At 43.4% G+C, this 23888-nt stretch overlaps 1 protein-coding gene across 1 annotated transcript; it reads left to right on the plus strand.

Annotated features, from left to right (window-relative positions):
- On the plus strand, positions 1–23505 carry STAM2 (signal transducing adaptor molecule 2). The gene is made up of 14 exons (XM_030454081.1): positions 1–136; positions 7148–7232; positions 9266–9341; positions 9554–9649; positions 11839–11985; positions 13610–13679; positions 14382–14568; positions 15256–15350; positions 16056–16138; positions 16321–16408; positions 17190–17244; positions 17901–18054; positions 19499–19668; positions 19870–23505. The coding sequence occupies exons 1-14, from the start codon at positions 97–99 to the stop codon at positions 20108–20110; spliced, it is 1587 nt and encodes a 528-aa protein (XP_030309941.1). The 5' UTR covers positions 1–96; the 3' UTR covers positions 20111–23505.
- Positions 23506–23888: the final 383 nt, after the last annotated feature.

The following is a 23888-nucleotide window of genomic DNA, read 5'->3' on the forward strand; positions in this document are numbered from 1 at the left end:
GAGGCGGCGGCGGCGGAAGAGGCGGCGGTGTCGGTGTCGGTGTCCCGGGGGTGTCGGTGCTGAGGAGCGGGCGGGGGCCGGGCCGGGGCTGCCGAGATGCCGCTCTTCGCCCCCAACCCCTTCGAGCAGGACGTGGGTGAGCGAGCGAGCGAGAGAGCGAGCGGGGCGGCGGGGAGGCTTGGGCAGCGGCGGAGAGGCCCGGCTGCCCGGTGGGGCCCGGTGGGGCCGGTGCCTGTGTGGCTGCGGCCTCCTCCTCCTGCCGCTCCCCGCTGAGGGGGGACGGCGGGGGGAGCCGCCGCTCCGGCCCTGCTCGGAGAGGCTCCGGGCCGCTGGCAGCGGCCGGGGGGGGAAAGCGGGGCAGGAGGCGGCGTGCAGCCGGGGCCCGGGCTCCACGGAGCGGTCAGCGGGGTCGGGGGCTCCTCGGACGCTCTCCGGCCCCGTTTGCAGGGTGTAAGGAAAGGTTTCAGGGCTTGTTGTGCCGTCACGCAAGTTCTGCAGCCTGTTTCTGAGGTGCTGTGGTGGAAGCCCGGCCTGTCAGTGTCCCCGGGAGCCGGTGTGCTGCCCCTGGCAGTCCCCGGGAGTCGGGCAGTGCCCCAGGGCTGGGCAGGGGGTGCAGGGGAGGCTTCTGGTGGTTTCTTTTTTAGTTCCTATTTCAAAATGGGGAGGCAACAGCTTTGGCTGGAGTTGGTGCCACCGAGGTGATGAAGATGATGACTCAGTTGTTTTGTTTTGGGTCTCTGCTCTGCTCTCTGCTTCCTTGAGCATCAAACCTGCTCTGGGTGGGGTTTTGGTTTGGTTTGTTGTTTTGTTTTGTTGTTTTGTTTTTGTTTTTTTGTTTTTTTGTTTTTTGGTAAACCGTCCCCATTCTGAGCTGAAGCAGTGGAAAAAACAATGAAATTGAGCTTGATACCAGAGTCAGGTTGATATTTCTTGTTACACTGGCACTCTAAATAAGGGAAGAATTCAACATTCCTGGGATTTTTGTCAAGGCTGGGATGTCTGCAGGAGGAAGAGATGGTTGGGAGTGCTCCTGTTCCCACACCATCTCTTTTATTTTAGTTTTTTTTTAGGAGTATGGGTGGCACAGTTTACTCAATGTTCCTGCACAACGTGTGCAATGAATCCATTCCCTTTCTTTACATCTTCTCCTAAACCTTTGCCAGATTTGAAACGTTGACTTGTGACTGGGATGAAAGCAGGACCTTGCCAGACCAGCACTCCACTTATTTCCAACACCCTGGGAAGTTTTCATGGCCCTTTTCTCAGGTTTCCCTTTCTCTGACTGCTGGCTTTGCACAAGCCAAAGCTTTTTCAACTGGGGGCTCTCCCAGCTCTGCAGAATTCTTTGGCAAACCTGGATGATGCTTTGTGGTGCTTCCAGAGGGACAGTCTCATCCCTGGGAGCTGCTTCAGCTTCCCCCCCCTGCATGCTGAGTCTGGCTCTGCTTATTGCAGCCAGCCCAGTGCCATGGGGTTGTTGAGGCTAAATCTGACAGCCCCTTGCCAGGAGAAATCTCTTTGCCATCAGAAGCTGTTTTTAACACTTGTGCTGAGGGCACCCAGACTATCAAATGATCTGAGGTGCTTTGAACTCCCCAAATCTTGGTGTGTTTTGCCCCACGTGTGCCCTCCCAGTGCCAAGCTTACCCTGTGCCAGAGCTTTGCAGCAGAGCGTGGTTTCTTTCAGCTGTTTTTAAGGATGTACCCCAGAACTTGAGTTCTTTAATGTTTTTAAGCTGCTTCTTAATTTCCTGTCCAAACCCACTCATAATTAGTTCATACACCCCTGCTTTTCCCCAGCCTTACCCTTCCTCTGCAGTACCCCCATCTCTGAAGCAGCTGCTCCTTCAGGAGGGACCAAGCTGATCCCTTTAAGGAGCTTTTTGCAGGATTCTGACACCCCCAAGGGAGTAGGGAATGTTTTTCTGTGTAGCCTGACTGCTGCCCAGAGCTGCACACCTGCCCAGGGCTCCCTCAGACTTTGCATCTCACTTTGCTGAAACCTTTCCTGGCCTCTTGCATTCCAGGACTGCATTTTTTGGGCTGCCTGACCCTGGCAGCTCGTGTCCTCTTGTGCCACAGCTCACCATGCTCATCTTCCTCCTGTCCCCAGCTGCTCAGCCTGTAGTTTGCAGGAGGAATGTGAGTGTTTTCTTGCCTCTGGGAATGTGAGTGTTCTCCTAACCCACTCCTCAAAGGTCTGAGTCTTCCCTTTTCCTCTGTTTCACCCTTTCCTTTGCCTGATGAGACCTCTCAGCTTGGTGCTGCCTTCCCTCTCAGACCCTTCCCCTTGCTGCCAGTGCCAGGTGATATCAATGCTGATTTTTAGGCTGATTTTTGAGGTGTAACCCCCCCACTGGAGTGCTTTACAGGAGTGCAGGCATCCCCTTGCAGGTGTGAAGGTTCCTCTGCAGTCTGCACAGCCCGTGGCTGCTGGGTTGACCTGGGGAAGGTGCCTGTGCCTGCAGGAGCAGCTGCTCTCACTCAGAATTCCCCATTCCCCTTCCTTTTCTCTGCCTGCAGTAATGTTTGTCTTCCCTGGCTGGGCTGGAGTCAGGCAGTCATTTGAGGACAAGCTGTTTGGGGTTGCTTTGGCTGCTTTGTGGTTGGTTTCTGTTTGTTTTGTTTTTTTTTTTCACTTTGATAAATGTAGGGACTGTATTTTCCAGTCTCCAGTCTGTGGCTTTATCTTGATTTGACTGATTAAATCCCTAAATTCTCAGCTTGCCTGATGATGTTATTTCTTCCTCATGTTTGAGGTTATTACTGCTCTGCTTTCCCTGCCTTGCCTTGGTTATTTTTTTTTTTTTAATATACCATAGCCCTGTTTTTTTCTTTTAATTGTGCTATGAGGGATCTTTTGTTAGATAATAAACAACTGTTGGTCATTTGGGTGCTTTCCAGGCTCTGGAGTACAAGGCTCTGCTCCCCTCCCTACTTTTTCCAGTGATTTTTTTTGTAGTTTTCTGATTGTGTTGTGAGGGGAATTATTTGCTTCTCAGGTTATTGCCTGAGTGACTCCAACAAACTCTCAGACTTGCTTTCTAGGCAAAAATTGTATCTCAGGAAGCCTCCTCAGTGAACTGAACTGCAGAAAGTTGTTTTAATAATCCACTTTGATTTTTTTTTAATTATTTTTTTTAGATTATGATATTCAGTGCCATGAACAAGGACCTGGGATCTTTCCAAGCAGGGTTGCCTTTCAGCAAGGCCCAAGCAGACCATGCAGTGTTACTGGAAATGCAAGTCATATGACAGCAGTGTCACCCTGTCTATAGTCACTAATTAAATGAAAGGCAGAATTCTCTAATTTGGCTCTACAAAGGCAAAGGAAACAAATGAAGGGGTGTGGGATTAATTGTCTGCTTTTCATCCACGTGGTTCTGCTTTAGCTTCTGAAAAACAGCAGTCTGGAGGAGGCCTCAGGATTTTTTTTCTGTCTTTCAGTTTTCTCATGCTTCAAATGGCTCTGTGGAAAACCTGAAATATCTCCAGCCAAGGCTTCATTTCGTGTAGCTTCAGGGGGCAGATCAGTCTCTAGATAATATTTATTTTAGTGATCAGAACCTTTAGAAAGGCCACCTCAAAGAGAAACATTCTTAGTGCCCAATCAGTGCTTCTTTCCCCCTCTGTTTCTTGCATAGTAATTGACATATTTGGGAAAAAAAATAATTGTTTCAGTGGTTTTATTGTTTTCCCTGCCATGTTTTCCCATTGTTGGCAGGGCTGGCAGCTTGTTCCTGCAGCTTCCCTGGCCCTGGGACAGGGGTGTACCTGAGACCCCCTGCAGAATGCTCAGAGGTTTCTCTGTTGCTTTTTTATTTCCCAGAGCTGGTGGGGTGTTGCTGGGAAGGCAGGAGGAGAGGGGCTGGAGTTCCCTGGGATCTGCCCAGCTCTGGAGCAGTGAGCAGGCAGGAGCATTGGGAATGCAGATCTTGGACACCCTGGCAGGATCCTCAGGACTTAGGTTTGCAAAGCTGGGATCAGTGAGGATGGTGCTGAGCTTTGCCATCTGCTGCCCAGTTGCACTTCTCCGAGTCTCCCTTTTCCCAGCAGTGCAGGGGGGCTGGAAGGGGCCACATTCAGCCCCCATGGAGGGATTCAGCTCCCCTCCCTGCTGCTGTGGGGAAGCATTCCCTGCTCTGAGAGAGTCTGGAGGCAGGAACTTGAGCAGCATTTCTTCTTTTGGCAGGGGTCTCAGTAAACAGTCCCCAGCTCCCTCCCAGCTGCTCATTTTATGCTCTCCCCTCTCTCATGCTGGCACAAGTTTTTCATGCAGCTGCACAGCAAATCAGATCAAGGAGCTGATCCAGTTAAAAAATGATTAATTATGGTGGGGTTTTTTTTTGTTTTTTTTTTTTTTTTTTTAATTCTTTGTAGGGTTTTCAAAAATATCCCAGGCAGCAATAAAAAGAAGCCTATTTTGCAGTTCTTGTTAGTAAGCTCCAGTCTAATGGTCCTGCATTAACTGGGAGACTACAGAGGATGTCACAGAACTTTTACAAAAAAGTTCATACTCTCTTAGCACAGAAAAAAGGATCTTGGAATCCTCTCACATCTGTTTCTTCTGATCAAAGCCCATGTCTCAGCAGCTGTGAAGTAGCTATCCTCCAGGAGTCTTCTTCAGCTGGAGCTCCTGTTAAGTGAGGAAACCAGATGCTGGCAGGGGAAAAAAACCTCAGAAGCTGTAAGTTTGCTGCAGGGCAGCCTTCATGTTTTCCCCAGGCCCACGTCTGCTCCTGGAACAGGCTGTGTAGGTACAAGAGGAGGGAGCTGGCATCTGAGATGTCTCCATGGACAAATGTGCTGGCTGGGGGTGAGGAGGAAGAAAAGAGCAGAGGAGCTGTGAGTAAGTAGCACTGAGAGTTGTAGTAGCTGTGATCTGCAAGGTGCAGAAGAGGTGGAGGTGAAAACTTCTCAGTGAGGGCTGCTGAGCACAAAGCCAGGTTCCTGGTGGCACTGGAAGGGTGGATCAGGAAGGGATATCTTGAGTTGGGGCAGGCAAAGCTGGCTGTCCTTTCCTCTAGGGGCCCAGGAACACTTCAGTCTGTCCTCTGGAAAGTGCTTCAGGGGTTTGTGGAGGACAGAAGTGACACGTAGGTGATGTGGATGTGTGCCAGCAGTGAGGAGCTGGCATCCCCAGAGCTGCACCAGGGCTTGTGTTTCACCCCATCTGGCACTGGGTGTGAGGATCTGTTCTGTGTCCCTGGTTTCACAGGGATGGCACAGCAGGGGTAGCAAAGTGCAGAATAACTTTACATTTCCCAGGTGGTTTTACAGCTGAGGGTCTCTCAGAACAGAAATCAGAGAGAGGTGCCTTCTTTTTCCTGTTCCCTGCCAGCTGCTCCTTCTCTGCTTGTGGCAGGGGTGACCTGCAAAAAGACACCTCTCTAAAACCAGGAATTCCAGAGGGGAGACAGCAGGACTGAAGGTCATGCCCAGCCTGTTTCCCAGGCAGGGGTTCTGTGTCTCTGTCTGCTCTGCTGGCTGCTGGGGTTTGTCTGGCTGACAAGTTTTGGTGGGAGGATTCCCACCCCTGGGGATGGAGACAGGCAAGGGGATGCCTTTAAAAAGCAGATTTAGCTGGCAGAAGTTCAGAGGGAACACCAGGCTGAAGCTGTGGGCACCAAACATTGTGTTCTACCCTTTTTTGGGGGTTGTTCAGTGCTGAGGTTCACAGATCTGGGACACATGGGGGGGGGGGCTGGTTTGCTTTGCTTTCTTATTAATAAACTGAATAGTAAAGTGTTTAAAATGGCAGACACTTGTTTGTTTTCAAGAATGAGCAAGGAATTTTCTGTTAGTCTCCTAAAAGTATTGATTTACATAAAACTGAACAATTGTGTCCTTCCTGGGTAAGTTCTTGAGAGGTTCTGTGCTGCAGGAAGATGTATTTGCTTCCCTGGAACTTGTGAAGATAAACTATGGCCAGAACTGCAGATTTCCATTCCTCCTTCCTGCTCTGCTTTGACATCTGTAACAAAAGGGGGTTTAGGGGCACTGTTGTGGTTTCTGCTGAGCCAGCCCCACTATTATTGGGACTTCTGGCAGCAAAACTGAAGTATGAAGCCCATGAGCAGGGAGGATGCTTAATGGCACCCAGGAAATTTGGTTTATCCTGGGGTGGTGTTGGTGCTGGAAGTGCTGCTGTCACTAACACCATGGACACGAGTGACCACTGGGTTCTGCTTTTATCTACTAAATAGTCCTGGAAATGCTCAGCCCCAAAGGGATTCAGTGGCTTCTCTCAGTGATGCTAATAATCCTTGCTGCTGGTAGTGCCATGATTATGAAGTGCATTCTGATGGGATTAATACACAACAAATCAAAAAGCACTTATCTTGGAATTTAGTTAAACTACTAAATTGGCAGGTTAAAATTAAATCCTAAGGCAGCACATGCAATGTATAAAATATTTAATTTGCTGTTTCTAAAGCACTTTAATAGCACTGCAATATTTACCTGAGGTGAAAATAACATGGCTGGAATAAGAAAATGAAAAGGAAAGCATAAGCAAATAACACTAAACTTTATCAGTTAATTTATAGAATTAGATGCTGCAAATATTAATTAAGGAAACATTACTGCAACAGAACAGCCTGGGTTTTGTTGCCCCCTTCTGTGTTCTTTATGAATCCTTCTGTGCCATTTATTTTTCTCAACACTTTTCTGTGGTCTTCAGAGTTCCTGAGAAATCTGGTCAAAAAGAATACTTAATTTTGTTGAAAAGGAGTTTGTTTTTCTTTAGAGCCCTAGAGACTGAGGTTTTGGGGTTGGTTTTTTCTTTTCTTTGTTTTCCTTGAAACATCCATGTGAAAATGTAATGGCCTGCAGAGGTTGGAAGCCCCTGAGTGAACTCCAGAGCTGGGCTGTGGTTACACCTGGAGTAACTCAACAGGCTGCAGAGAACCTGTTTCTTTTTCATCATTTACAACATTGCACTTCAAGAGTTGGTTTTATTTGTGGATCTCTGTTAGTTCAGAGCTAAAAACTGTACATAAAGCTTTCCACAGCAGCAAGAGTCAGTCCTGATCTGTCCCAGGCACCATGGTTTGTAAGGGGGGAGTTCTTTTTGGGTTGAGGAAGTGTTTGCTGCCTGGAATCTGATCTTCAGAGGGCACTTAACCAATCTTCTTTCTCTTTACAGAAAAAGCTACAAATGAATATAACACCAGTGAGGACTGGGGGCTTATTATGGATATCTGTGACAAAGTTGGAAGTACTCCCAATGGGTAAGCTGGGAAGAAAACCCTTTTAGAGAGAAGGTGTCAAAAAGCTCCTCATGGTCAGCCCTGCAAAAAGCACTCCCAGCCTGACACTTCTGCAAGCTCTGCAAGTGTGCACTTGGCTTGAAAATTCTTAGAAATCCTGCTGGAACACTCCTTCCAAGTAGAACCCTTTGGGTGTGCTGAATGCATCCTGTTTTTTTCATGGAGTTTTGCACAGTAAACCAAGTTATTCATATTTAATGATCTTGCCTAAAGTTTGAGAAGCAACTGTGCCAGTAGGAAAGAAGTGAAGTGGTTTCTGTGCAGGTGATTATCCAGCCAGGGCAGCTCACTGGTTCTGGTGAGAAATTGGTGTTTAGGCATTAGGAAAAGGGATGCTGGAGCAGGAAAGGGGAAAAAAATGGGGATTTCAAGACAATTAGAATGACTTTAGCTTGAGTGGGTAATACTGAGACATCAGAGGCAGCTCAGTGATCCTCCAATGCCCAAAAGTATTTGCTGAATTTTAAGGTAAACTTTTTGAGCAATAAGTTTTAAATATTGAAGTAAAGCTGAATTAGTGCACAGGCTGAACTCCTAAGTGAGCTTAGAGTTTTTGTCAGTGATATGTAACCTTTCAGATTACTACACTGAGAAAGTTTTGTGTTTGGTTTTTTTTTATTATTACTTCCTCCAGGGAATAATAACAAATCTATTCACCCTGGGAACCTTTAGTCCTAAAGGAAAAAATGTAGAAAGTCCTTTCAGCCCTTTCTAAAAAAATCTGTTGATTTTTTTTTTTTTTTTCCTATTGCCAAAAGACTTCTGTAGAGGGAGCTGTTTTAAACCTACTTGTTTTGGAGGGAGTTTTAAAAAAAATCAGGTTTGGTTTTGTTTTTTAAATTACACATGCAAATGATACAACTTAAAGATACATATTTTCTGTGTATGCAATAAAACCCAAAATTCTTGCTTTCAAACATCACACCCCTGGTGTTTTGCTTTGATCTTGTGTCATTTACTTCCCTCCTGCCCTTCCCTAAGAGCCATCTGCTGAGAATAAAAAACATTGTTGCCTACCCTTAAGTAAATGTATTGCTTAATAAGGAGTGTGTTGACTTTTTAGGATTGTTTGTTTGTAAACATCCTCAAGGTTAGGACTAAAGCCATATTCTGCCTGCCTGCACATCACCAAATAACTTGGAATTGTAGAGCAATAAACCAGAGGTGCTGCTACTGCAGCCACTGCATCTATTGTGGTGTCTGGGGTAGCTTTTCCCCCTTCAGAACAGGTTTAATCTCTCACTAAACTTAATATCCACCCTAACAGGGGTGTAAATTTGTCTGGCAGTTCTGTGCCTGGCTCTCCTGGCTCCTTGAGAGGTTGCAGCAGGTCTGGTGTGCACAGAGGAGCTTCTGGCTTGGTTTCTCCCACAAGGAGATCAGTCTGCATGCACAGAAGCCTGCTGTGAATGGAAGGTGCATCATTGACCAGATTATTTGTTTCAAAACCTCTGTTCTCTACCAAACTGTGAATTTAGGTGCAGTTCAGTGTCAGATTTTGCTGGAGCAAATTCTAAAATCTTTGTGTCTTTAGTGTCTTGAAAATGGGATCCAAGAGCTGGCAGCCTGTGAGCACCATTTGGGAATTAAATCCAGAGACACCCTTTGGCAGTAAAATAACCATCTAATGTAATCATCATTGCTCCTCAGTGCTTTTTTTTTTTATGTAGACATTTCTCTCATTGTCTGTTTCAATTCCCTTTCCTCAGCTTAATGACAATTGCTCCCTTCATGCCCTGTCAGCAGTTTTATGGAAATTGGTACAAAACGTGAGCGTAGAAATGGGATCTGTTCCAACCCAATGCACATAAAAGAGCAACCAAGTTGTTAAATGGTTTTTTCCACACTAGTTCTGGGAAAGGCTTGGGTTAGGTGCCATTTTTTTTCCAAGAGCCCCAGTTTTGTTTGCTTACAACTGGAGTCTCTGGTGTCATCCCTTCCTCAGGTCATGTCAGTCATGCTTGTCACTAACAGTTCCTTTGTTCTTATTTCAGAGCAAAAGATTGCCTTAAAGCCATCATGAAAAGAGTAAATCATAAAGTTCCCCACGTGGCTTTGCAAGCACTTACAGTGAGTAATCTCTCACAATTTCCAAAAGCCTTTGTGTTCTTGTATGAAACAGTTACTGAACGTGTGCTGATCAATTAATGCCTTGGTATATCCTCAGTAGAAGTCAGTGTGCATGCTGAACAAAGGATTAAATTTAACTATTTCTAATGTCTGATTTTATTTTGGATTATTTTCCTTGTTGTACATTTTCACAATTGAATTTCTGCTGTCAGCTTTTAGGAGCCTGTGTAGCAAACTGTGGAAAAATCTTTCACTTAGAAGTCTGCTCTCGTGACTTTGCTGGTGAAGCCCGAGGTATAATAAATAAGGTAATTGTTTTTTATGACTTTAAGTACTGGGGGAGAGTTATTTTGGTGACTGCTTTGTCTCAGCATAGCAAAGAACTGGCAAAGCTAATGTTCTACTTAAATCATATTCTAGTTTTGGTGCAATTGCAGATACAGCTGGCTGTTTTATCCACTGAAATTCATGTACTTTAATTTTTACTTCAAAAATAAAATGTATTAAAAGAAGTGAGAGGCTGATAATACCTACTCCAGCTCTTGACAAAATTACATGAGCAATTTTAATTAGGATCTGTGGCTCTTCCTAAGCTTGGTTAATTTGATAATAGTGAAAGCAGCTTCTCTTGACCAGAATATTGATTTGGCTTGAATGAAATTTCTGTGCCACAGTACAAAGGGAAAACTGTGAGAAAGTCAAACTGCATTTTTTACAAGGAAAAGGCTGAAGTCTTCAGCCAACTTTCTTCTTTTCCAGAGATTTTCAGAATGCTGAACGAGGAGGTAAACAGGACAGGCAGACCTAAGTGGTTAGGGTCAAGCAGCTGATGGGATCTAAATCTGGATGTAATGGATTGAATAAGCTTTCCCCTAATTCCTGCTCCAGCTGAAGGCAGAAATGGTTAAAAAGCAGTTAGTCTTCAAATATATGGGAGGCCTGAAATCAGCAGAGGTGGAGCAAAGCAATTAAGGAAACTAATAAAATTGCTGGGAAGCAAAATGAGTTCACAGCTCTTCTGTTTCTGGCTTTGTATGGAAAAATAGGTCTTGAAGTCCTCCCCTTTGTTCTCATTAGCCATGGTCCATTCTGAAATAGAACATTGACCTTCATGGTCTCACAGCACTCGTGGATGGGAAAACAATCATTTAATCCCACTGGAGAATGGTCTGTGGAGCATAATTAATTTTGGTAATAAACAAAAACTTGGTAAATAACTTGTTTTACCCCTATCCTTGGCCCACTTGGAGGAATAATCTTCAGAGGGCAGATAAAAATTGTAATTTCTCCCTCTTTTTGGAAGAAAATTAGTTCAGACAAGTGTAACAAATGTCTGTGTGCTGCAGCCTATCAGGGCTACATCTTTTCTTTCAGTTAAATGCATGCTTGAGCCCAGCCCTGTCAATGCTCCTCCTGTTCAGCATCTGTTTATCTGAGGCTTCTGATGGGGTTGGAGAAATCATGGCCAGGCCCTGCATTTGTGCAGGCTGAGGCTCATTTCCAGACAAGCCAAGTGCAGCAGATGTAGGTGAGCCCAGCAGCCCCAGAACCTTGATCCCCCAGCAGGTATCTGAGGTTTGTTTTGATGCTTTGGGTTCAAACTAGAGTCTTCTCATCAACTCAGCCTGAAGCTCTGTGAAGGCTGAGGTGCTTTGGTTCCCTTTTTACCCTCCTGGTGTTGATGTCACCTTCACATGTGAGCTGCTCTATTCAGGAGTTGCTTGAAGATGTGGGATCCAGGGGAACTGCTCCCACTCCAAAAAAATACTTTCCTGTGTCCCTGCTCCACAGGGAGAAATGTGTTCTGGCATCTGAGGGGAAGACAGCAGAGCCTGTCAAAGGTAGAGGAGGGCTCTGGTCCAATACAAGATACTGTCTTTTCCTACAAGACAAACTACCATGGTTGGGAGGGGGCTGACAATACAAATTAGAAGTAATGAAGAGAAAATTGAGGTGAAATGAAGGGTTATTAGCACAGATGTACCTAAAAGTTGGGCTGAGTGTGGTAGGTAGCCTGACTCTGAAACTCTTGAGGTAAAAACATGGCTAACATTTGGACAGTCAGTTTTCCAGGCTTCTTCCTTCACCATGAACTCCACTAAAATAACAGCAGTACAGGTGGTCTGCAAGATGTGAGCCTTGGCTATGCAAGGGAATTTGCCTCAGAAAATGCTGTAAGGGTTGAAGGAGCCCAGGTTTCACTTCAGTGGAACCAGGGAAACCTGAACTACCTGCAGGGGGTTTGTTGCTTTGAAGAAATGATGTTGGAAATAGCTCTGCCAGCTTCCCTGTGAAAGGGTGATGCTCCAGAAGCTAAGCATGTCACCTGTGGTATCAGATCAGACCATATATTCTTGGCTCTTCTTTCCAAATTTTTAATTGTTCAGGAAGTTTGTAGAAAAATGGTTTTGGTAAGAAAAGTTTTACTGAGAGGGTGTAATTGCTTCTGTTCATTTGGAGGTACAGTCATCCCTTTCTATGCAATTTTGTCTTCTAGGCTCATCCAAAAGTCTCTGAAAAGCTAAAAACTCTAATGGTGGAGTGGTCAGAAGAATTTCAGAAAGACCCACAGTGCAGCTTAATATCTGCAACTATTAAATCTTTAAAAGAAGAAGGTGTAACCTTTCCTGTAGCTGGATCACAGGTAAGAGCTGGGTTGGGATATGGGGTACTGCTCCCCTATTCCCAGCATGAAAAGCTGTTCCAGTGAGATCTCCCATGCTTCTGCTGAGAGGAGAGCAGAATCCTGGTTGTAGTTTGGCTGCCTCCTTATGCTGAGCTTCACTTCTACTCACTCTGCTTTTTTATACCCTTGCCTTCCCCAGAAAAATAAGACCAGGCTGGGGGCTATTGCATGATGCTCTTATGAGGTGTTTCATTTTAGATCCTCCTTCTGATCCTTTTTAGAGCTCCATTGAGCTGTCATCACCTTAAATCAAAGCAGTTCTACACCCACAGTTTGTACTTGGTGTTTCATGGTTCTCACTGCTGACGTGGAGCACAGAGCTTCGTTTTTCTCCACAGGGCTTCACTAAACAAAGGGCAGATGGAGACATCTTTGCAGATGACCTGAGCTGTGCTTTCCTTTTCCAAGTCCTCATTTCTTTCTCAGTTCCCTGTCCATGACAGGGATTGTCCTGGCTCTGCAGTAGCTGGGGCACTCCAGGCCCTAACCTCACTCCTGGTATTTTATTTTTGTTAGTGTTTTATGCTTTATGTTCTAGCCAGCATGTGTCATGACAGGTGGTTTTCTCTAAGTTTTATTATTGCTGTTTTGTAATATTCTCATGTTGTGAGTCAGGTGAAGATCAGTCCTGAAAATCAGAATTGCAGCTTCTAGCACATATTCCTTACATGAAGTGAACTTTTCTCTGTATTAAACACAGGGAGGCTTTTTACTTTTACAATCTTTCCTTCCTCCACAAAGATGTTTTCACTTCTAAATCTAGGCTAAGTGTTAAAACATATGGCAGAAGCATGGAAGATGGAGAGTACTGGCAACCAACTTTGCTTCCTTTCCTACAAATGCACATAAAATGACATCTTGATGTTTTTACCTCATCCAAGCCAAGCTGAGGTTGATTATTGTTTGCTGCACTTGTACAGAGTTGTTTTCTAGGACCATTGCTAAGTCCTGGACACAGCTGGGATCTGAAACTAGGTTTGTTTAGCAAGACTTCCATGTTGGAGTGAAAACTCTAGGAATGAATTCCCTGTGCTGTTGTGGGGACTTGGGTATTTCAGTCAGCAGCTCCCAACTTGATGTGCATTTATTTACTGGTCCTTTCCACTGCCCCTCCAGCAGTGAAGGGGGGGAGCTTTTTGCTTTAATAAAGAGAAAAGTCTCACTTTTCAGCAAGTCCAGCTGCTGCTTAATATCTTGGGTCTTCACAGACATAGGACTCCAAAGAGTTTTTTTCCCTTTTGAAGGAAAGGCTGAAGGAGTGGAGGAGAGAGGTGGAAGGAGCAGTCATTTAAATGAGTTTAATACATCACTTTGCTACAGGAGACTAAAATAATTATTTAAACAAAATTAGCTATTTAGATTAGATCTGATTTATTTATTTGACTCTGTTCCTTGCTGAAAACAAAATAAAACCTGGCTGGGTTTCTGAAGAGTGGTACTCTTTTCTTGAAGGTTACCTTGGTTCAGTGATGTAATGCAGCGAAACCAGGAACAACTTAGCACTAATTTTTAAAGCATATAATTACAGAGCTTTCCTGTTCATTTGTAACCTGAACTTACTCTATTGTTAACACGTTTGCAGGCTACCACAAATGCTGCTAAGAATGGTTCATCACTGAGCAAAACCAAAGAAGATGAAGATATAGCTAAAGGTAAATTGCTACCCACAGCCTTGGGTTGAGCTCATGCTGTAGAAGCTTTGTTAAACTGCACAGGAATAGGAAGTTGTCCTCTCTGCTGCTACACAGAGGTGAAACCAAGGACACAGCAGCTTAGGAATTTGCATACAGGATCATTCCAGGTGTTTTCCTTATGGATGAGGATTTGGGATAAGATATTCTCCCCCATCACATAACCATTAGCATTGTTTGGCTCCTGCTTGCTTTCCACAGAGCTTGAGTTCCTCTCTTCTGCACCCCCACACATTTTATTTTAGCTTACATCTTGATCCTCTAAAAAACCCTACAGGACATTTAAATGTTTTATTCTTCCCCCTTGCACACAGTTGTTGTTCAGATATCACAGAACTGCTCAGGATTTCTCAGCATGCTGAGGATGGCATTAGTCATGTGTGCAGGGCTTCCAGTAGTGGAAGTACCATGGAAAGCAGGGGGGTTTAAAGTATTTTGTAACTTGTCTTTTTAATCCTGTTGCAGGGTAGAGTTGAAATATGAACTACTGCTAGTAGTTTGGAGCTAAGATTTTAAACTTAAAATACTAGAGAAGAAGATACAGGCTGTTTATAACTTAGCATAGAAATATTTTTCTTTTTTCTTAGGAAAGCAAACTGCCTTTGTATGCAGGGATAAAACCAGACAAACTACTTTTTTTTTCCTTTCCTCCCCCAATCCTAGCTATTGAATTGTCTTTGCAAGAGCAGAAACAGCAACAAATGGAAACAAAATCCTTGTACCCATCTGCAGAAATTCAGCAGACCAATCAGAATTCCAGGAAGGTGCGAGCTCTCTATGACTTTGAAGCTGTGGAGGACAATGAGCTCACCTTTAAAAGTGGAGAAATTATCTTTGTTTTGGATGACAGGTATTTTATACTCTGAAAATGCCTTTATTCCAGAATTGTTATTTTCCTAGCATAGCAGATTTTTCCTCTCATGCTTTTTTTTCCCCTGCAGATTGTCACTCTGGCCTCCCCCAGATCCCTTTATCTTCCTAAGACAAATGTTAGTTGGTTATAAGAGATGTCATAAGAAAATATGCATTGCAGGGCTGAATTCCAGCTACTCACAGGAGTTGTTTCATCTCTGGCTATCAAGCATCACATTTGCTAAGAATAAAACAGAAGGAAAAAAATACTTGATATAATTATGGTGTTATCACCATTGCCCCAGTGGTAGCTAAGAACAGAACTTCTTCCCTGCTAATGAGATCAGCTGTATTTCTGATGTTAGTCCCTGCTTGTCTACTTCTTGTGAACTGCTAGATGAAGCTGCAATGGGCCATCATCTAATCTGTCTGAAGAACTGAAAAAATTGTGTTAAATTTTGAGTGAATGGTACTGAATGATTTTATTTCCCCTGATCCCTCCTCTTCTCCCCACCCTTCTGCCCCAGCTCCTGTTTTTGGCTTTGCTGCTTCTGTCTACAAATGTTCCCATTTCCTATGGGATACAGAGCATTACCTGTCACAGGTTTCCTGTCAGGAGCCCAAATCATGTTGCTGACACCAACATTCATGTTCAGAGCTTTGTAACACATCTTTATTTCCCCAGTGATGCCAATTGGTGGAAAGGGGAGAATCACAGAGGAGTGGGACTCTTTCCTTCCAATTTTGTGACTTCTGACTTAAATGTGGAACCAGAGGCAGGTAAGTTAGCTGCTAAAAGCTGACAGGTTATTTTAGAAAGGAGGGCTATCAGTTAGCCCATCAACTAAATAATTGCCTGAGAGTAGTTGGGAGAGGAATCTTGCCCTTGATTCAAAGCAGCAAGCAAGCAGCTGAAGCTTGCTTCAATGATTTCTCTCTCTGGTTCTCTTCTAAGTTGTTACCTTTCTCCTCTTACAGGAATTCAGTCCAATTTACCATAATCCTTTGTCAGTAACACATTGCATATGAATCTCATCACTTGCCACTTCAAATGTCAAAAGTCTTTTTTCAGACATCAGACCTGGTGTAGAACAGCATTCATCCCCATGGCAGGGCTGTGTAAGAAGCACATTGTTAGCTTTATCCCTGCTCATGAAGCCAAAATAAATCTTAACACTTAGGACTTGGCTGAAAGTAAGTGTGCGTGTGTTGGAGGTGTTTTTAGATGCTGAAATGACTCAAGAGTCTTTCCCTTGCTGGGCCTGGGATCATGCTCAGGCTAACAGCCCAGAGGAAGCAGCTTGTCAGAACACTTTCTAGGCAAACCCATTCTCCCTTCTCCAGCAGTTAGGTGCATCACTGCTTAAAGTACTTATTCAGATCTCTCTTATGTCAATATCTGATAGCAAGCAAGGAGAAAATGTGGATTTTAAGTTAGCACAGTAACACAGCTGCAGAAAAAAACCCTAATGTTTGTTCTTTCAGCAACTGTGGATAAAAATGCTGTTACTGAGGATACTACAGAAGAAATTAAGAAAGCAGAACCTGAGCCAGTTTATATAGATGAGGTATGCAAGCACTTTCAATATTAAAAAATGGTGAGGTTTTACATTAGTTGAAACATTTTGTTACTGAATGTTTGCAGAGAATTCTTTTTATAAAAGGATTTTTTGTGTTTGTTTCTCTGAAAATTAGAACAGTCTCTCCCATGCTTCAGAAATGACCTTTAAATCTTCTCTTCACCTTTCAGGAGAAGATGGATAAAACACTGCAGGTACTTCAGAGTATAGATCCTACAGATTTAAAGCTTGATTCTCCAGATCTTCTAGACTCAGAAGGTACTTTGAGCACTAAGCTAGCTACATTTTGTACTTCTTCTCACAATTACCTTTTTGTGGATTGAGCTGGTAATTCTTTTGCATTTATTTTAAGCTTAGAGAAGCCACGGTCTGCACTAATAATGTGCTGTAGCATAGCTTGTTTCACAGTGGGAGCTTTGGGCTCTATGTATAACTCTAGATTTTCTAATAGTTGCCAAGCCAACTCCATGTTTAGCAGAGTCATTTGCATAACTTCCAGCTCCTGCACAATGCCTGATCTTTGCAAGATCCATCCACCTAGCAAAGCTCTGCTTGAAACGAGCAATTAACTTTGTGTCAATTTCTCCAAAATGCTGCTGCTAGTTATGTGGGAAGAGAAGGTTCAGTTCACTTCAGAGCCAATTAGTTCAAGGTGTGTAATAACAGCTGAGTGTACTTCTAAAAAGGAGTGTTTTGAGATGGAAGAAGTGGAGGAAGCTCTGCAGTGCAGCAGATCAGGATGGATCCAGCCTGTTCTGGATACTTCAGTATCACAGACCTTGCACAGTGCAGGCAGAAATGCAGAATTTCCCATGTTTTCCATCAGTAGTCTTTTGTTTGAGAAGGTAAGGAGGAGAGGATGACAAAGCAGGATAACCAGAGTGTTTTTCCTGTCTGTTTGGGCTGGAGGGATGGGGCACACACACACTGACTCCAGTGCTGTGTGCCATTTTAGTGTGCTTGGGTAATAGGGGCTTTGGCTGCATTGAAACTTCAGTTGTTCAAGACACTAACTACCTTGACACTTGTGTTTTCCCAGATATTTGTCAACAGATGGGGCCAATGATAGATGAAAAACTAGAAGAGATAGACAGGTGAGCCATAATGTAGCTTCTGCATTGATTACTGTGATTTACTTCACATTAAGCAGTTGGGTCTTTTTTTAATTTTATCTCTTAGGCTAGAAAATCTTCCAAGAAAAAAAAAAAGGTAGATTTGCCACAATTTCTTTCTTTTTTTCCTTAAGAGTTAGGTACTGAGGTCTCACTGTGTGTCCTAAGATTTGATTGCTGCTCTCCAAAACTTACTGTACAAGTTACTGGGTGCTTTTTATATTAGCACTTCTTGGCTGCAGCCTTTTGCAGTCTTGTCTGGAGCTTGGTATTGCCAGGCTGCTGCTGATTTCCCCCATGGCAGGGGAAAAAAATCTATCCAACAGTACCTTCACATCCTCCCCCTCAGCCTCCTAGGGATATTTGAGGGTGAAAAGGTAAGTAACACCTTCCTGCAGCTAGGGAGGGATAGTTGGGTACCACTTGAGCTTTCCTTCCAGTCCCATTGGTGTAAGAAGCAAAATGAGAGTTTTCCACTGTAACTGTATAAGAAATCATTCCTCTGCCTATTAAGTTTGGGTTTTTTTTTCATGCATATTCATATTTATTCTTGCATATTCATTATTGAACCACTCTTCAGCCACCAAACACTCGATGTTAGAGAAACTTAGTGCTTACTTATGTTTGCTTTGAAACAGAAAACATTCAGAGTTGTCTGAACTGAATGTGAAAGTTCTGGAAGCTCTGGAGCTCTATAACAAACTGATGAATGAAACCCCCATCTACTCAGCCTACTCCAAACTCCACCACCCTGCACAGTACCCACCTACATCTTCTGGTGTTTCAGTGCAGGTCAGTACTCTTCTTTTCTGGAAATAGAGATGTTCCTAATATAGATTTCTATTTAAAAAGATGACAGCAGAAAAATGAAGCGTGTGCTTTCTTTGCTAGCCTACCAACAATCTGACATTGCCTGGTGACTTTTTATAGCCCTTAGGATAAAATACCACCCAGGCACTAGAGCAGAGCACTTCACTTTGCAGGTACCTGCTGGTGTGGTAAGGTAGAGTTGTTGATTGTGCTCTACTTAACAGAAAGCTGCTGTATGGAAAATACTGAAAGATTCCTTCCCCAATTCCATTTTTACAGTCAGAACAGTGTGTTTCAGCAGCTTGGTGGATATTCTTGCTCTGAGTCGTGTCCTCAGGCTTCAAGTTAAATGTTACCTTCTTACCTAATAGCAGGGATGTGAGGGAACTTTAATATTAGTGCATTAATCATGAGTGCAGTGTACTTTTTCTAAATTTAGAAACACAAGGCTGGTTTTAGCTCTTTTTTCTTTTTTTCCCCCCCTGAAGGAATGAACATGTTGTATTAGGGGGTGTAGTTGCTCAAAACTGTTTTACACTATCTCTAATGTGCCATATTGATGCTTTAAGAAAACAAAAATGGAGGAAAAAAGGGAGATTTAAAAGATCCTTTTTGGAGAAAGCATAGAATGACTGATTGTACTTTGAATTTTATTTTAATGTTAATTGTTCAGTGGGAAAAGAATAGTTGCCATAGCAACTGTGAGATCTGAAAATATGTCAGTTAAAAGTAATTTCATGTGCTCAGCTCCTGGTAACGATGGAAAATTCTTTATATTTGGAAGGTAAAAAGTACTGTTTCTTCCAAGGTGATGCTCACCCTGGTGAGCTTAGGGCAGTTCCCTGGTACAGCACTGGCTGCTCCTTCAGCCCAAACCCAATGAGCAGGGAAGGTTTCTGTGGACTGAGCACCTCATCCCACCTGTTCCAGCTGGATTCTGAGTAAAACCAAGTCATGCAAGGAACTCACATTTTTGCTTTCCTGTGATGTTACTGTCTTGGAATATTCTTATGTTTTCATTTCCAATATGTATGAAGTAACAGATCTTGTATGGGGTCCATCTTCCCACTCAGCTCTATGCATCAAAATATGTAAGGACTGAATATTTTAAAGACTTGGCAAATCAAAGAGAGAGAAATAAGATTTCTGGGAGGGACAGAGGTCTTGTACATGATACTAAAGGTTCTTCTCTCAGATACTCAGCACTGACCTTGTCAGGAGGTCATTTCTGGAAAAAAGGGTGCTTGTTCCTAACCTGTTAGCAGAACTTCCATGGTTTGGTTTTAGAGCCTTGCTGGGAAATGAACTGATGTTCATCCAGCCTTTGAGCCCCAACCTATTTATTCATTGCTGAAGCATTCTGTGCCTCATTTACTGCTAATTAAGTGAAAATAAAAAGTATACCATGTTGTGTTTCTATTTGCAGTCGTATCATGTACAGCCCCCTAGTGGAAACTACATGATCCAGGGTGTTCCCCAGGTCACCATGTCCCCAGCTTACAGCCTAGGACCTGACCAGATGGCACCCATGAGGTCTCTGCCTCAAAGCATAAATTCTTCTGGAGCAGCTCAGCCAGCACAAGCTGCATATTTAAGGTACCACTTCAGCAAACTGCTAAATGCCTTTCTTTCTGGTGGTCATTTGGCTGCTGTGGAGGTTGTGTGTGTTGCTGTTTGATCACGGCGAAAAGACACAGCTGGCTTTGGGACTAAGCAGCATTTCATATTTGCCAGTCTGCTTCTCAGATAAAACAGACCTCAGCTTGTCACAATCAGATTTGTTCTGCTTCTTTTCAGCCCAGCACCAGATCCTGTCTTAAACCAGACGTATGTGAACCAGAGCCCTGGCCTCCCCTCGGCCGCCGGCACGGCTGCGTTCCCCCAGCAGCAGCAGCAGCAGCTGGGGCTGGCAGTGGATATGGCAGCTTACCAGAACAGTACATCCAGCTTGCCTCAAGGACCAGGTTATCCCCTGGCAATTCCTCCTCATTCTGTTCTACAGCAACCAGCAAATTACCACCAACAGCCTCTCCTTTAAAAACAACCCAAGCTCGTGTTTCCGAGTAAAAGGTTGCCTGACCTAAGGAATTTTGTGAGTCCCTGTCACTGGTATCAAAATGCATTTTCCTTTTAAATAACCCCACTTAGTGCACTAGGGTGGTGCAGAGTAAAAATATGCATCAGATCTGATTGTTAAGCATTATGCACAAAGATAGCTTGATTAGCTGATAGTTAATTTCAGATTACTCTGGGCCCTAATTTCAGTGCTTTCCAGAGATGCCACTTGTGAATCTTGAGTTCAGAGAATGTCTAAAAATTCTTTTCCCTGAAACATGGTTATGAAAACCTGTGGAATAATGATTAAGGACCCTCACTGCTCTCGTTGTGCATTGCCTCCTCTGGTATCTTCCTGTAACCCTCCTATCCAAGTGGCTTTAGGGAATCTCTGCTGACTTAGACACCACCTTCCCTCTGCGCTGCGTTAGGGTTCCATCTGCACTGCCTGCCTGGAACAGCTGCCTGGGCTCAGCAGATGAGAGCTGGAAGAGAAAATTATTTGATATTGTGACAGGGAGGACCACGTACCAACAGAAAGATGAGAAATGAGAACTTTACAGTGCTGCCTATTAGATTTTTGGGAACCTTCAGAACCTCCTGATGTGTTTCTGCTGAAGAGAAGAGTTTGGGTTGTGCCAGAAGCCACTGGTGGCTCTTGGCAGAGGTGGTTCTGGAAGCACACACCCCCCATGCAGGAGCAGGTGAGGGCTGCTCTGTGGATACAAGGTGCTGAGCCAGAAACTTTTACAGGATCTTGTTTCTTTTCCTTTTTGGATGTATTTAGAAGTGAAGGAGTATTGTAGTTACTTGTGGTAAAGGAGGGGGAGCAGGAATGTTTGAAGCTGAAGACTGTGGGAATCTGCCTTGTTCCCTTTCCAACAGGGAGCAGAGTGGAACAGGAATTGTCTTTATGGGACCAAGGGCTCCTTGCCTCTCTTGGATTTCCTTTCTCAGCCACCATTTCTAACTGAAGAGTCAGAGAACCTCTTGCACCATTTGTTAAAGGTGCATGGAAGGGACACAGGTGCTTGGGGAGGGGGAATGTGCTCCTCTTTTCATCCTGGGAGCAGTTGCAGGTTGGAAATGACAGACGTGTCATGAGCAGAGGAGTCGTCTGGGAACAGTGGAAGTGAAGCATTTGGTGTGGCTGAGAACAGAAATCTGGGAATTTCTTCCCTGATGCACTTTTTTGATGGGTGGGGTTTGTGCAAGAGGAGCAGACGAGCTGATTTATCTTTCAGGAATGTGGGTTTTCTTTCTTCTATTCTTTAAACCTCTCAAAAAAAAAAAAATAATCACATTGTTCTCCTCCTGTTTACTTGCTTGCTTTAGCACAATCATATTTATACCCATCTTAGCAATTTTGTGATGAGTAATCATCTTTATATTGGGAAAATAATGAAATCAAATTGCTGGGGAAAACATCTTGATGAAATGCTTGAAAGTCCCAGCTGTCTAAAGTGGTGTATAAATTTCCTACTGAACAAGAACTCTCAGCCTGTAGGCTGCTGTTGAGGAATAAAAAACCAGCCTTCACTCAGCACCACCTCCATTCCTTTTATTTTCATTTAATTATTTAGTATCTTGACCTTATTCATGTGCCACCTCATGCTTATGCAATATGATATTCAGTACCTCCTCTTTAAATAAGTTTTTAATTTAAATTTGTGCAATGGGAGGGGAGCTTTTGCTTTTCCTTTTGACATTAGTTTGTCTTTATCATTCCCCTTGAAGTAATTTAGTTTAAATAACACACGTTGCAATATCTTGCTCCTTGCATTCTTTAAGAAAAATAATTGATTCCAATGCTGCTCTTCAAAATTCTTACTGTTTGGAGATTTATTTTTTTTTCTGTAAGGGTTGACTTTGTTCCAAGTTGTTGTGTAGTCAGACTAAACCTTGCTATCACTTCTATAGATTCTCCATGTTCATTAGTAAATTGAGATTAAGGTAGGTGTTTTTATTGGGTTCCAAACTTTGGTCCAGCAGGAATATTGACTGTCTTAAACTGGGATGGTTAGACAGCTGTGATTTCATTATGTTCAGTTAATTATTAAATATAAATAGTGTATATACTCATTTGTCTGAGATTTTCTACCCAGCTGCATATATGCATACTGTTGAAGTCTGAAATTTTATAAAAGCAGGATTTGTCATTCTGTCATCTCTTGTATTCCTAATTCTGTGATATGCAACCTGTAGATAGTGTAAAATAATTTAATTATTATTAAAATGGTGTATTTAGAGGGGTTTGGTGTTAATAGGATCTGGTTTTTTTTCTTCTTCATACTTCTATACATTATCATATTTATTTTTAAGGCCTGATTGTAACTGAACATGCTGCCAAAGGACTTCTCTAACTTCCAGTTTCTACATTAGGTTTCTACCTACTGTTTTATATCAGGACTCACTGGTAGACAACTTCTGCTTTTTCATATAAACTCTTACTGGTTTAACATAGAAACTCGTGCGACTTTATAATGAGAATTTTATTGTAATATATTTGTTTCCTGGGCGTTGGGAATATCAACACTAGATGAATTTTCTTCTGGTAGGAGTTGGCAACCTGTTGTGTCTGAGTTGTAACCAGGAGGAAGCAGCTCCTGGGTTTGTCTGTAGCATCAGCACACAGGGATGTGGCCTTGGGGACATCCTCCCTGTGACCTGCATTCTCTGTTTGATTTGGTACAGAAATGACAATGTTAAAAGAAAACAAAAGAAAACAAACCAATTGTTGCCATAGCAAGCAAACTTTTAGAAGAATGTTGTGTGTTGGGTTTACTTCAGGTTTTGTTTGTAGATGTTCATGGGCTTGTGTTGCTCTTTTGAAGGCCGAGCAGGACGTGGCTGCAGCTGCAATCTCTTACAGGAATTATTTTCTGATAGGAAGGGTTTGGGATTTGTTTTTTTTTTTTTCCTTGTTTTTATCTATGCATCTTTTCTAAGAAATAACAGGCACTACTCTTGCTGACACTGAACACTGTGATGGGTCAGTTAAAGGAATGAACGAATAACTTTTTAGAATTTATGGCTCTTACCAGCTAAATTTTAAATGAAGCTGACTCAAGATGTTCTGAAATGGTGAAAATGAAAAATGAAGGAAAGGAAATGGAACTGGGGGCAGGTTCTGGGCAGGCACAGGAACATCTGCTGGGTGGCCACCTGAACTTGGAATTCTGACCAAGCTTCTCCTTTGGGGCTGGAGGGGGGGAACATGTCCTGGGTGATAGATGTCTCACAGTTCTTATGGAAAATTATCTTAAAGAGTTTGCAGTATTAAGAAGAGGGGATGTGTTTTATTGGAGTATCCATGTGGCCTCCTGTCTGCAATATGTGTGCATTGCCTTGTGTGAATAAACCAACGTTTGTTTAACAGAACCTGGGAGAAGAGTTTTCTGTTCACCCCCGAGTGCAGAACGTTCCAGAAAGGTGTAGGGCAGGAGGGGTGGTGGTGTGGGAGCCCCTCCTGGGTTCAGGAGATTTTTCTGGGCTGCACTTCACCCCCAGCAGCTTTTCTGCTTGGGAAGCCTCTGGAGCCTGAAGGGCAATAACGTGGTGGTGAGTGCTGGGGAAGGGAAGAGTCTGACAGCAAGGGACCAGCTCCTTCCCCACAAAGGAGGAGCTCTTGCTTCAGGCAACAAACAGGCTGCTCTTTAAATTCAGTTTTATTGCACTCCTTAAGTAAGCTCGTGGCTTTATTACAGCTGTTCATGGAGACTGAGCAAATATTCCAGAGATTTCTAGCTCCAATCTAAGGA

This window comes from Calypte anna, chromosome 7 (assembly GCF_003957555.1).
Source record: "Calypte anna isolate BGI_N300 chromosome 7, bCalAnn1_v1.p, whole genome shotgun sequence".
Classification (NCBI taxonomy): Eukaryota; Metazoa; Chordata; class Aves; order Apodiformes; family Trochilidae; genus Calypte; species Calypte anna.

Excerpts from the sequence above, each read along its gene's own strand:
- STAM2 (XM_030454081.1), top strand. The coding sequence starts at position 97 with ATGCCGCTCTTCGCCCCCAACCCCTTCGAGCAGGACGTGG. Across the intron at positions 7,233-9,265 it reads GTTGGAAGTACTCCCAATGG|AGCAAAAGATTGCCTTAAAG; the intron begins GTAAGCTGGGAA and ends TTCTTATTTCAG. Across the intron at positions 14,569-15,255 it reads ATCTTTGTTTTGGATGACAG|TGATGCCAATTGGTGGAAAG; the intron begins GTATTTTATACT and ends TTATTTCCCCAG.